At 38.2% G+C, this 12,514-nt stretch overlaps 1 protein-coding gene across 2 annotated transcripts; it reads left to right on the top strand.

Moving 5' to 3' along the window:
* On the top strand, positions 1-11,516 carry ssr1 (signal sequence receptor, alpha). 2 transcript variants are annotated; one of them, XM_044339264.1, is made up of 10 exons: positions 1-159; positions 2,503-2,636; positions 3,387-3,483; positions 3,590-3,693; positions 3,876-4,034; positions 4,783-4,859; positions 4,975-5,053; positions 5,827-5,920; positions 7,925-7,939; positions 9,114-11,516. In XM_044339264.1, the coding sequence occupies exons 1-10, from the start codon at positions 90-92 to the stop codon at positions 9,179-9,181; spliced, it is 897 nt and encodes a 298-aa protein (XP_044195199.1). In that variant the 5' UTR covers positions 1-89; the 3' UTR covers positions 9,182-11,516. The 2 variants fall into 2 exon arrangements, with proteins under 2 accessions (XP_044195199.1, XP_044195201.1); XM_044339266.1 differs by lacking the exon at positions 7,925-7,939.
* The last annotated feature ends 998 nt before the right edge of the window (positions 11,517-12,514 follow it).

Here is a 12,514-nt window from a genome sequence, read left to right as displayed (position 1 = left end):
GCAAGCGTCGTAGTAATTGTAGCAGCTCGGCGGCGACCACAGCCTGGCTGACTGACACTGAATGAGAACGCACTGATTTCGGCTTCAAAATGATGAAATTTCTACCTAAACTGCTGCTGCTATTGCTGCTAGCCTTCCCGGCGACCATCCTCATCAAAGGTAAGTCTGTGACGCGGCTGCTCACCACAACATGAGACGAAAATGACTGTTTTAAGAGCTACAAGCTTTCACATGCTAGTGTTAGCTGCTCGGCTAACTAGTTTAGGCCGCTCTCCGTTTGACATGTGAGCTGAAAATAAGTGTGGATTTAAAAAAAACAAGAGCTGCTAAATCAGGTCAGTGCGTTTCTGAAGTATTGTCCAGTAGCGTCTGAATGTGTAATTTTCATGGTGTGTGGTTAGCAGTTAGCTACGTGAGTGCAGTGTGTCCGCCTGCTTAGACTGACGTGTCCTTACTGTTAGCTGTTAGCCGGGAAGCTAACGTGCTATCTGTCACTCTCATACATCAAGTTCAGCTCTGTTAAACTAAATCCAAACGGCTGCAGTGTTGTTGTGCAACATAATCACGTTTAGGGATGATTAAACGTTATGCTTAGCGTAGGTAATAATATCACGGTAAACGGTACCATCACAGTTATCATCAGTGTTTCCTGAAATCCGACTATTAATCCGAAATTATAGTTCAATTACTTCACATTTTATTCACTGAACAGCGGTCTGCATGTTGCAGCTCTGTTGGACTCTGCTTTGACCCGTTTTTACATTTGAGAGCAATAATAACAGACTGTTAAGTTAAGGGAAACATGAATAATGATATTTAGCGGCTGATTCTTCATTTCTTCACCACTTACACTTATGAAGAAGTGTTAGAGATCATAGCAGAAGCCTTAACGCCGTATAAACACACTTTCAGCTTATGAACACAGAAAAAAGGATGATTTCACTTCTTACTTTCCTCATCCAGACCACATCAGACCAGGTTCACAAATCTGAAACTGTGTTTTCATGAGCCTGGAGTCTCCTCAGTCGAGGTGTCACGATTCTCCAAATCTACAATTTGATTTGATTTTTGATTTAAACATTGTTTTCAGCACTGACGGCTGTGCTAATGTCAGACTATCCAGTCTTGATTTGTAAAGATCAACAGATCATTAGTTTTATGTCCTGATGACTGTCATTTACATTGTCATAATCAAATTTAAAAAGATAGACTACATGTTTGGGATGAATGATAATATCGGCTCAGTATTGGTACAGTCTATGTGTCTCCTCAGCCAGGTGAGAAACAAATATGTGCATCTATCAGTATCAGCCGAAATGAGTTGATAAATATCTGCTTATTGGATGTCGTCAAAAAGTCCAATATCATGCATCACTACTACATGATATCTAGTGCGATGTAACACACTGAGGCCATATGGTCAAATTAAATAATAAATTTAAAATATATTAACAATAACTTATTTCATCCGTCACTTGGGAACAAACTGTTAAAAACAAAAAACAACCAGAAGAGCTTCAGATGTCAGAAACGTCTTTATAACAACAGTTTGAGTCTCTTGGAGGCTTTTTGACTCGTCTGCTAAAAGTAGAAGAAAAAATCCACCAGCTTAAATAATAAATTGTCTTTTTGTGTCACATATACATTCGTTTCAGTACATGATGTTCTTCACTATATAGACTTTATATCACAGAGTAGGCAGGAGTTTAAACCTGTTCAAAGTAAAATGAATTGATTGATTGATTGATTGATTTGCATCAGACCGTCTGGAGCTCTCCTATAGTTTCACAGCGCTGTTCAGACTCTACCTGCATTTGGTGCTTGGTTGTGTTAATTTCAGATCCTGAACCTAGTGCTCCAACGAACAATTATTGTCTTGATGAATTGATTAGTTGTTTGCTCCAGAAAATGATGAAAAACGTTGATCAGTGTTTCCAAAAGTCCAAGATGACGTCATCAAATGTTTTGTTTTGTCCACAACTCAAAGATCTTCAGTTTATTGAGACGAAAGAAACCAGAAAATATTCACATTTGAGAAGCTGGAAACAGAGAATTTGGACATTTTTCCTTAAAAATGGCCCCAAACGATTAATCAATTATCAAAATAGTTGGTGATTAATTTAATTGTTGGCAACTAATTGATAAATCGCTGCAGCTCTGCTCCAGTCAGTGTCAGTTTCATGTCTTGGTCCCTGTAATGGTCTGACCTTCCAGTCAGATCATCATCATCCTCCCTGAGTCCCAACATGTGGAAACATGTTGAAGTTCAGGAGAACGTTACAGTCTAACAGACATATTTGGGACCATTTCATTGGCTCAGTGATGAAGAGGAGTAGTGAAGGTGTGTTTGGATCAGCAGAACGTTCTTTCTGGCTGCTGCAGACATTTAATGTGATGAAGATTTGAAAGCTCTCGGTGTAAACTGCTTCCTTCCTCTTTCTGTTTACCGTCTAATGAATCAAACGTAGGTTCTAATGGTTTTATTTGTTTCTCGTCCTTTAGGGCCGGCAGTGAGCGCCCAGGATCTGACTGAGGATGAGGAGGCCGAGGCTGTGGATGAAGATGTCGTGGATGATGTGACAGCCGAGGATGAGGACGATGAAGCTGAGGTGGAAGACGATGAAAATACAGAACTGGTGAGTGACTGAGTGATTATATGAGGGTTAAATTAACACATGTTACAGATGATGATGTTTATCTGGGGATTTTCTGTTTTCTTCTGTGTTTGCTGGATGTAAAAGTTTGAGAGTTTACACTTTGTCCGACTCTGTTAATGTTTGAATAATTAGTCGACTGACAGAAAGTTCATTAACAAAAGTTACTGAAGCAAAAGTTTCAAATATTCCGTCATTCCAGCTTCTCTAAAGTGAACATCTGCTGCTCTCCTGTGTTTTATTTATTGTAAATTCAATATATTTACAAGACATTTGAAGATGCAGCCTTGAACATGTGATGATATTTTTTTTTTTTTTTACTATTTTCTGAGGTTTTATAGATTGAAAGCTTGTTAAAGTTGAATCAGGAAGCTGATGAACGACCGTCAGACCTTCAACCAAACTTTATAATCCGTCCATAGTGAAAAATTTATTTCAGGCCAAATCTTTTAATTATTGAATAATTTGTTGATTATTTTCTCTGGGAAGTCGTTTGACCCTTAAACAGAAATGGTGAAAAACGTCGATCACGGTTTCCCACGGCGACGTCTTCAAACGTCTCGTTTTATCTGAAGAAACCAGAAAATATTCATATCTGAGAAGCTGGAATCAGAAAATTTGGACATTTTTTCTTTAAAAAAAAAGACTCAAATTGATGATCAGGTATCAAAACAGTTGCAGCTCTGCAGTCAGTGTTTGAGAGACATTAAACCTTCACATGTTTCTGTTTAGACGGAAGAAAAAGAAGATGAAGAAGAAGAAGCGTTGGTCGGAGAGGTGAAGGCTTCTCCCAACGCCGACACCACCATCCTCTTCGTCAAAGGAGACGGTAACATCTCGTCTTCTGTCCTCTGAATCTGACTTTTCTGTTTTGTTGTGGTTTCTGCAGCAGCTGAATAAAAAACGTCTTCTCTCTCGTCTCTGTGCTTCTCCAGACTTCCCAGCCAACAACATCGTCAAGTTCCTGCTCGGCTTCACCAACAAGGGATCAGAGAACTTCGTCGTGGAGTCTCTGGACGCGTCTTTCCGTTACCCGCAGGTAGAAAACACACACAGTCTCCTACAGCTGGATGCGTGTGCCGGTGCCTGAACTGATCATATTTAAATCGACAGCTCAGACGTTTAAGAAGCACCGACGTCTGTGTTGTGATTCCGTCTGGTGGTTGCTGGTCTCATGTCGGTCCGGTTCTCTCTAACTCCGGTTCTGTCTGCTCCCGTCAGGATTATCAGTTCTTCATCCAGAACTTCACGGCTCTCCAGCTCGGCACCGTGGTTCCTCCCAGCAGACAGGCCACCTTCGAGTACTCCTTCATCCCCGCTGAGCCGATGGGAGGAAGACCCTTCGGACTCGTCATCAACCTCAACTACAAGGACAGCAGTGTAAGGAGGCGAGGGAGGGAGGGAGGCGGGGGAGGGGGGGGGGGGGGGGGGGTTGAGTTACAGCTCATTTCTCTCTGGGGCTTCATCAGCTTTGTCTTATGGAATAATAAGAGTTTCTACTATTAAACATGTAATAAAGATTAATAGTATTTTGAACTATTTTCCACTTTAATGATCAGTTTGAGCTCAGACAGCAGAAGTGACGTCTGTCAACTAATTAATGGAGTAACTGCACCTCAAACACTCACATGTACACGTCTGAATGTCAAGAAACGATATAATCCAGCCTTATTACTGCTCAGATTCAGCATCTTTTGACATAATACTTGATTAAATAGTTCCTGATATAAGTTAAAATCTTCTGTCGGCTGTATTTTATCAGAGGAAAGGTTGTCTTATCTGTCGGTTTCTTTCTTCCTGGTGTGAAAGTTGTCGTTTAGTTGACATTTAAGAACTTTAGCTTCATAAAATAAAAAAGGCTCATATTCATCAAAGCAACAGAAAATATCATAAAATAATGATCCTCAACACTAACAGGCTGCTGTTAGAAGAATTTAACAGATTAAACAGTCCTGCAGGCTGTTTGAAGCCTGATGAGTGAAGAAGGAAAATGTTTTTCTTCTTATCTCAACACTTAACCTGCTGACCTCTGACCTCTGACCTTTCTCCACTATCTGCTTTTTCTTTCCCTCCTTCTTCACTTTCTCTTCCTCTTGACCTACATTTGTTTTCTTCTTCTTCTCTGCAGGGAAACGTTTTCCAGGACGCCGTGTTCAACCAGACGGTCACCATCACGGAGAAAGAGGACGGACTCGACGGAGAGACGTGAGTGTTTCAATCCTGTAACTTTCAACTTTTACTCGTTTTCTGATTTATTGTTTATGTCTTACATTGATGTCTTCTAACTCTTCTTCTTCTTCTTCGTCTTCTTCTCTTCCAGGATCTTCATGTACGTCTTCCTCTCAGGTCTCGGGCTGCTCGTCATCGTCGGTCTTCACCAGCTGCTGGAGTCCAGAAAGGTACAAACACTGCAGCAGTTAGTGAAAGTCATCAGAGCTGCAATGATTAGCTGATTAATCGATTAGTCGATCAACAGAAAATTAATCACTTTGAGAAAAGATTCAGCTTCTTAAATGTGAATATTTTCTGGTTTCTTTTAGTCCTTTATGACAGTAAACTGAAGATCTTTTCATCTGATGACGTCATGTTGGACTTTTGGAAACACTTTTTTATTATTACACATTTTATAAACTAAACAACAAATCAATTAATCAAGAAAATGATCAACAGATTAATCGATAATTAATAGCCGTAAAAACAATCACAATGTTTAAATATGTTCCAGAAATAAAACTGCTGGTTTGAAGATTTGTTTTGGAAATATTTAGTGCTGAAATTATTAGTCAATTAATTAATGAGTTGACCAACAGAAATCATTGATGAACCTTTTAGGATTTAGATGCTTCAGCAGCTTGAAGACATGAATGTGTTTATATTTTTAACATAATATATTGGATAAAAACAATAAAAGGAACATTTTTCTGAAGTTTTACTGAAGTCAAGTTTAGTTTTTAGATGTTGAAGTCAAACGTGACTTAAAGCTGTTTAAAGATGTGAAGTTTCTGTACGTTTATAGAAGCTGAAATGTGCCACTTCCTGAGTAAATCATGAAAACACAGGAAGTGTTGAATTTGCATCAACAGCAAATACAAGACTTCTAACTCTGTGTGTGTGTGTGTGTGTGTGTGTGTGTGTGTGTGTGTGTGTGTGTGTGTGTGTGTGTGTGTTACAGAGGAGGCGTCCAGCTCCTAAGGTTGAAATGGGAACTTCGAGCCACAACGACGTGGACCTGAGCTGGATCCCTCAGGAAACACTCAACCAGATCAGTACGTTTGCTTCACTTCTCTTCACATCCTGTCACTTCGTCACCTCGTCCTTCATCTTCTGTTTTATGAACCTTTTCATTCTTCAGTAATCTCATCCAGACTAGAAGCTACGACGCTGTGACACCTGTAGTCTCACGTTAGATAACTCACCTTTCATTCTACTGTCACTAAACTCTTTATTTGACTTTTCTCTTCAGCTGCTGGTTTTTCCTTCTACAGATAAATGAGACTTTATTGATCCCTGAAGGAGAAACTCAGTGTTACAGCAGCACAATAATAAACAACATAAATCTAAATCTACTGATACAGAAGTAAACAGTAGAGAAGAAATTATACAACTAATCCAGTATATTACATAAGAGCTTAATGTGCAATAATGACTGTTGCTTCATAGTGTAGTTCCTCACACAGTGGACTGATGTCATATATATTAATAGGAAACATAATGAATAACACCACTAATGTTTATGAAGCGGGAAGCTGTTAGCAGCTGTTAGTTTCACTTCAGTTCAGCATGAAAACCAACCGTCAGAGGATTAAAACTGACCTGAAACAGTCAAATAAAACCAGAGAAGTGAAGTCAGAGGAGAGTTTGACAGAAATGTATCGAGTATCATCGAGTATTGAGAAGCTCGTGTTGAATATTTGATCAGATTCTTAAACTTTGTAGATTTAATCAGATCAGAGGATTTTATTTTATCTTGTGTTTTTTTTTAAAAAGTTTCAGAACTTCAGGAGCTCCATAAATATTTCCTGTTTCTTCGTCTCAATCTGGAAACTTTTACTAACTTTAGACAATATTTTATTCAGGAAAAGTACTTTTATTAAACTGTATAATTTTAACTGGAAAAAGGAGTTAAAATAAAGTTAAACGAGTCTGAAACTCAGGAATCCAAAAAGCTTCATGATCACAAGTAAAGTCATCAAAATCAAATCAACAGACAAACTTTAAATTCTTACTGCTGATTGTTTTTCATCCTGACAGACGTGTTAAAGCTTCACTTTGTCCCTGAAATCAAACATCTAGTTGGACGAGTTTCATTAATTCATGAATCATTAACAAAGCAGATGTTTTTTTTAATCCTGCTTTGTTTACTTGCTTCTTCTTCTTCTTCACTGTGTTTGTTGGTTCATTCAACATGGACTCACCGTTAAACACATCTGTAGATAAAACAATCCATAAAATATGATAAAGACAAACTGTAGAAACACCGCTGATGAAAACCTCCACAGATAACTTTTAAAGTTAATATTAAGTAGAAATGTTTATGTTCTGATTTAAACATATTAAACTACATCCAGCTATAGAAAAGTCTCATTAAACCATTAAATATTAAATCTGATCAAACCAACTTCTTCCGTTTAAAACATCCTGACAGACGTGTTAAAGCTTCACTGTGCAGTTTTGATGTTTACTGTCAGTGTTTTTCACCAGATCTCACTGTGTCCCTGAAATCAAACATGTAGTTGGACGAGTTGAGGATTTTGAATCCTGCTTTGTTTAATTGCAGTCTTCTTCTTCTTCTTCTTCTTCACTGTGTTTGTTGGTTCGTTCAACACAGACTCACTGTTAAACACACCTGAAGATAAAACAATCTGTAAAATCTAATAAAGACAAACTGTAGAAACGCTGCTGATGAAAACCTCCACAGATCACATTTAAAGTTAATATTAAGTAGAAATGTTTATGTTCTGATTTAAACATATTAAACTACAACCAGCTATAGAAAAGTCTCATTAAACCATTAAATATTAAATCTGATGCAACAACCTTCGTCTTTCCTGAAAAACCTTTTTAGCCTCGATGTGTTTTTTCCTTTTTTTTCCGTCTCTTTGAGCTGTTTATGTGCAGGTGTGTCTGTTCTCTTCCTGCTTCCTGTTTCTGGATGAACTTCACCTTCTTCACTGTGCACGAAGGATCACTCACTCTCTCTCTCTCTCTCTCTCTCTCCTTTCTGTTCCTCTCTCTGCCTTCCTCGCTGTCATGTTTTCCTGCGTCTTCAGTGCAGAGTCGTAGAGGTGAGGTCTGCTCCGTGTTGATACTGACAGATGAATGAATGAATGATAAATTCACCTCCTCTTCTTCTTCCAGGTGCAGATGCTCTGATTCAAACAGTCAATGAGTCTCACATGGTTCAAACAATCAGAGCATCTCTGCCTCACACGATTAAATTACTGTAAATATTCAGTTTTAGTATTTTTTAAAGCGGCTGCAGAGCTGAAGTTACTTAAACATGTGATTTAATTTACTGAAAGCTGATTGGATCTTTACTCAGGACTGTGTTGTTTTGCATGTAGAAACTGTTTGATCTTTTCCTGTCAAATGATTATTTAAACATTCATGAAGCTCCAATATCACCTGTAATAACTTTAATTTTATTTGAATGCAAATCTACAAGTTTACAGCAGAAACATTAAATCAATAAATTTAAATCTTCCCCCTGCGATTTTTAAAAAAAACAAAAATCACAGCAGGAAGATTTTCTAAACAACAAAATCGATAAACTCTGATCTCATCTGATCTCATCTGATATTTTACTGAATGTTCAGTTTTTGTCGACATGATTTTATGTTTATTATCGAGGTCGTATTGTTTGTTCGCTGGAGCGCTTTATGTCGACAGGTGTTTCTGATATTTTGTCCACCCCTGTTTACATACATGAAGGGAGCAAAATATTAGGAACACTTTTCATTATAATGCACTCCAGTACAGCCAGTACAGCCAGTACAGCCAGTACAGCCAGTACACCACCAGTACAACCTCCAGTAATAAACATAAAGGGAAGTTATTTAGCATTAAAGGACGAGTTCACAGTTTTTCAAATGTCTTAAAACAACCATGAAGACATTTTATATCGTTACAACTGTGTTTTTATTATATTATCATTAATTATATATTAATATTATATAATAATTTATACAGCAGCTCATAAGAGTTATTGATGATAATAAATAAACATTATATCTGCTTACAGACACATTATAACGTGTTTAAACCATTTATTAAACAAGAAGCTTAAAATAAAACGTTACTTCCTGTCTGACAGTGTCAACAACAACTGAACATTAATAATATCAGTGCAGGTTGAGGTGAACTAATGTGAGTATTGAAGCTGTTTGTGAGGAACATGATTCAGATGTTAAAGTCAGTCACACTCTTCTTCTTCTTCTTCTTCTTCTCTTCCTCCTGCAGACAAAGCGTCTCCTAGGAGATCTCCTCGCAAAAGGAGCCAGAAACGTTCGGCCGGCTCAGACGAGTGACGGGGGGGCGTCGGACGCCACGGCGACGAATCTTCAGCCGCCCGTCTACGTAGGAGAGAGAGAGAGAAAGAGAGAGAGAGAAAGAGAGAGAGAGAGAGAGAGAGAGAGAGAGGAGGGCTGTGAGCGCGCTCTGCCCTCCATACTGAGAAACTTTAACCAGTGCCAAGCACAGCGACGGCTGGCTCTACTATCAGCTTCAAACTGTTGAACACACACACACACACACACACACACACACACACACACACACACACACACACACACATAAACACACACACACGCCTCCTTTTGTTTAACGATTATGGTTTTCTGACGCTGTCACAGGAAGGAGAGAAGGATCATCCCAGAACAGGCGTGTTGGGTTTTTAAGGGGCTTAAAACACGACTTTCTTCAGAGGTTGTTGGTTTTTCTTTGGAGATGATGTTTGTTTGTTTGTTTGTTTGTTGAAGCCTTAGTAAGATAACTGCTGATACTCTCATTGGGAGACTTTTGTTGATTTTGTTTTTCTTGTTTGTTTCTTCCCACTCTGGTGTAGAACTGCAACGATAAGTGGATTAATCGATTAGTTGAGCAACAGAAAATTAATTTGCGATGATTATTTGTCCGTTTTTTAAGGAAAAATGCCATAAATGTGATCGTTCCAGCTTCTCAGATGTCCAGATATCCTGATATTGTTTCTGATGTGACAGTAAACGCGCATTTTAAAGACGTCACTTTGAGTTTTTGGAACTTTCTGACATGTAGATTCTTAATTAATCGATTAATCCACAGAGTAATCTGCAGAAGACTTGAAGATAATGGTTATCTGCAGTCCTACACGACGACGATAACAACTGCAGTTTGTTTTTTTTGTAGTTTTGTGTTTTGTAGATTCTGTCTGCACTGCGTTTTGGATTTATTGTGATGTTTATGATTATGTTCGATCTCGTCCTCCTGCTCCGTCGCTGCTTTCCCGCCCTTCATCCATTCATTCATCGGCTCATTTCACTCCACGAATAGATTCCCCTGAAAGCGGCGCGTCTCATCCCGACACGAACGTTCATCCTCAAAAAGTCTGCGAGGGGCTCAGTGCCGTCCTTCTGTTCAGCCGTAGCAGTGTCGAGATCTCTCGCGGAGTTTTTGAAGCCTTTTTTTTTTTTTCGAGAAGCTTCGAGAAACAAGCCGACGTATTGCAGAGTCGATGTCCAGTTTGTAAAATAAAACGTTCAAAAACAACAAGCAGCGACCGTGTGAAGACACATAATCACTGTTTCACTCCAACGTTTTAATGAACCTCTTCAGAGTCGAACGCTGCCTTCACATTCATTCATTTGAGACACGTGAAGTCAGATTCAGCGTCTGTTGTTGAGCCAAAAAAATGGTTCAAGATTGGAAGATTGGAGGGATTTTTTCAGACTAACTTCCTGAAACTTAATATTTCCAAAAGTGAAGAGGCGTCATGATTTATCAGGTTAAACCTGTGGACAGGAAGTAAATAAGTGAGGAAGAAAAGAAGAGTCAGCGGAGTGGAGCATCGGTGTCTTATTAAACCTGCCCTTTGACCTTCTGACCCCCCCCACGTTTAAACCGCAGCACTGACGGGCTCTCGGGATCACGAGGACGCAGCCTCCAGATTTATTTTTTTTTATTTTTTTTTTGTTATTTCACGTTAATATAAAGTCTCTGGATCAGTAAACTGGTGAAAACACTCTTTGTGAATGTGTTGTTTACTTCTGGCTTCTCTCCTCCAGCAGCCTCGTTCAGAATCAGACAAATAACTTACAGAATAATCACAGTTTGAGTGTTTTTTCTTTTCTTTTTTTTTTTTTTTTGATGTGTAAAAAATGTTGAACTGGCTGAAGCACTGGTGTAAATACTGGCTGATGGATGCTGACGTGAGAGCAAAAATTTACCAAGCTAATTTATTTGAGTGACAGATTTGAGGGGGTGGGGAGGGTTTGTATACTGTATTTGTTTATTTCACCACTAGGGGGGGTGGGGGGGGCGTCACTGCCGAGCTCCCCGTGCTGCAGAGTCGTGTCATTTAAAAGCTTCTGGTGGTTCTGTGAGAGATTTTTTTTTCCTCCTCGGCAGAGTTTGGACGTTTGTGTGTGTGAGCTGAACGTTGGACTTTTTAAATTTACTGCAAAAAAAAATCCAACGAAAACAGCCGAAACGTTCAGATTTGACTACACAGCTGAGGCTCGTTGACACTCGGACGTCCACAGAGCTCAACTCATGTTTAGTTTTTGTTTTGTTTTTCTATAATGATGGGGCTGTCATTCATTGATACAAGCTTAAATTTTTATTTGCTTTTAAATGTGCAGGAAATAAACATTGATGATTTGCGGTAAATCTGCAGCTTCCGAGTGTTTTTTTTTATTGTTGTTTATGAAAAGTTAATAATGACGGTAGGAAGAGATCAGTGTCGCAGCAGGAAACACAGTTGAAACGTTTAGTTGATGCACGGAAAATAATTTCAGTTTGAAGCAAAAATGTGAAACATTCAAACAAGATTTTATCTGATGTCTTTGTCTTACATGATAACATCTGTTGGTCGGGTGAAAAAAGGAATTTAAACTTCACTTTGTGTTCTGGGAAACTATAACAGACGTTTTTCTTTATTTTCACTTCAGGGCTGATTATAATTTTTATAAATAAAACCATTAATTAAGGTAATAATTCACAGCTGAAGCAATAAAGAAAACAGTTTTAGTTCTTGTGGATTTTATAAAACTTGTTTTAAGATATAGAAATGTCAAGAAATCTGGAATTTAAGTAGTTTATTTAATCCTTTATTTAAACAGGTGACTCATTGAGATCGGCAGAGACACACATGAGATTTTCACATTAAAAGCATTTACAGGTGTGGTTCTGAAAACAATTATTTTACAGCCTTTTCAAATGTTCAAGTGCAAATAGAGCAGCTTTCATTTGTACACATGATGGTTTGATTGAATCCAGATTTCAAAATGATAAAAGTTTTTTACAAAAGACAACACAAACATAAACTAGATTAAAGAAAACTACAATTAAACATGAAATATAAAAGCAAAAGCATTAAAGGATGAAGATTATTTGAGAAAATGCAACAAAATAATAAATAATAATTTGTCTTCAGGAGACAAAAATCGGTTTGTTTTCAGCTTCAACCTGCAAATCTCTAATAAACTAAACGCCCAGCAAACATTAAACTGATGGTTTACTGTGGAAACCCTTCAGATATCCCATCATGCAAAGCTGGAAGAGCAGATCTGCAAAGCAAGTTTCAAAACTCTGAGCACACAGATTTGCAACACTGCAAACATAAGAGTGAAGCAATTCATCTTATTTTCAAATGTTTAAATACTCTT

This window comes from Thunnus albacares, chromosome 21 (assembly GCF_914725855.1).
Source record: "Thunnus albacares chromosome 21, fThuAlb1.1, whole genome shotgun sequence".
In the NCBI taxonomy this organism is placed as follows: domain Eukaryota; kingdom Metazoa; phylum Chordata; class Actinopteri; order Scombriformes; family Scombridae; genus Thunnus; species Thunnus albacares.
This window is presented reverse-complemented; position numbering and strand designations above follow the sequence as displayed.

What these genes read in the sequence shown, in the direction of transcription:
- ssr1 (XM_044339264.1), top strand. Translation starts at nt 90, where the DNA reads ATGATGAAATTTCTACCTAAACTGCTGCTGCTATTGCTGCTAGCCTTC. An exon ending in GGCGACCATCCTCATCAAAG is followed by an intron (nt 160 to 2,502) that starts GTAAGTCTGTGA and finishes CTCGTCCTTTAG; the next exon opens with GGCCGGCAGTGAGCGCCCAG. An exon ending in CCTCTTCGTCAAAGGAGACG is followed by an intron (nt 3,484 to 3,589) that starts GTAACATCTCGT and finishes GTGCTTCTCCAG; the next exon opens with ACTTCCCAGCCAACAACATC.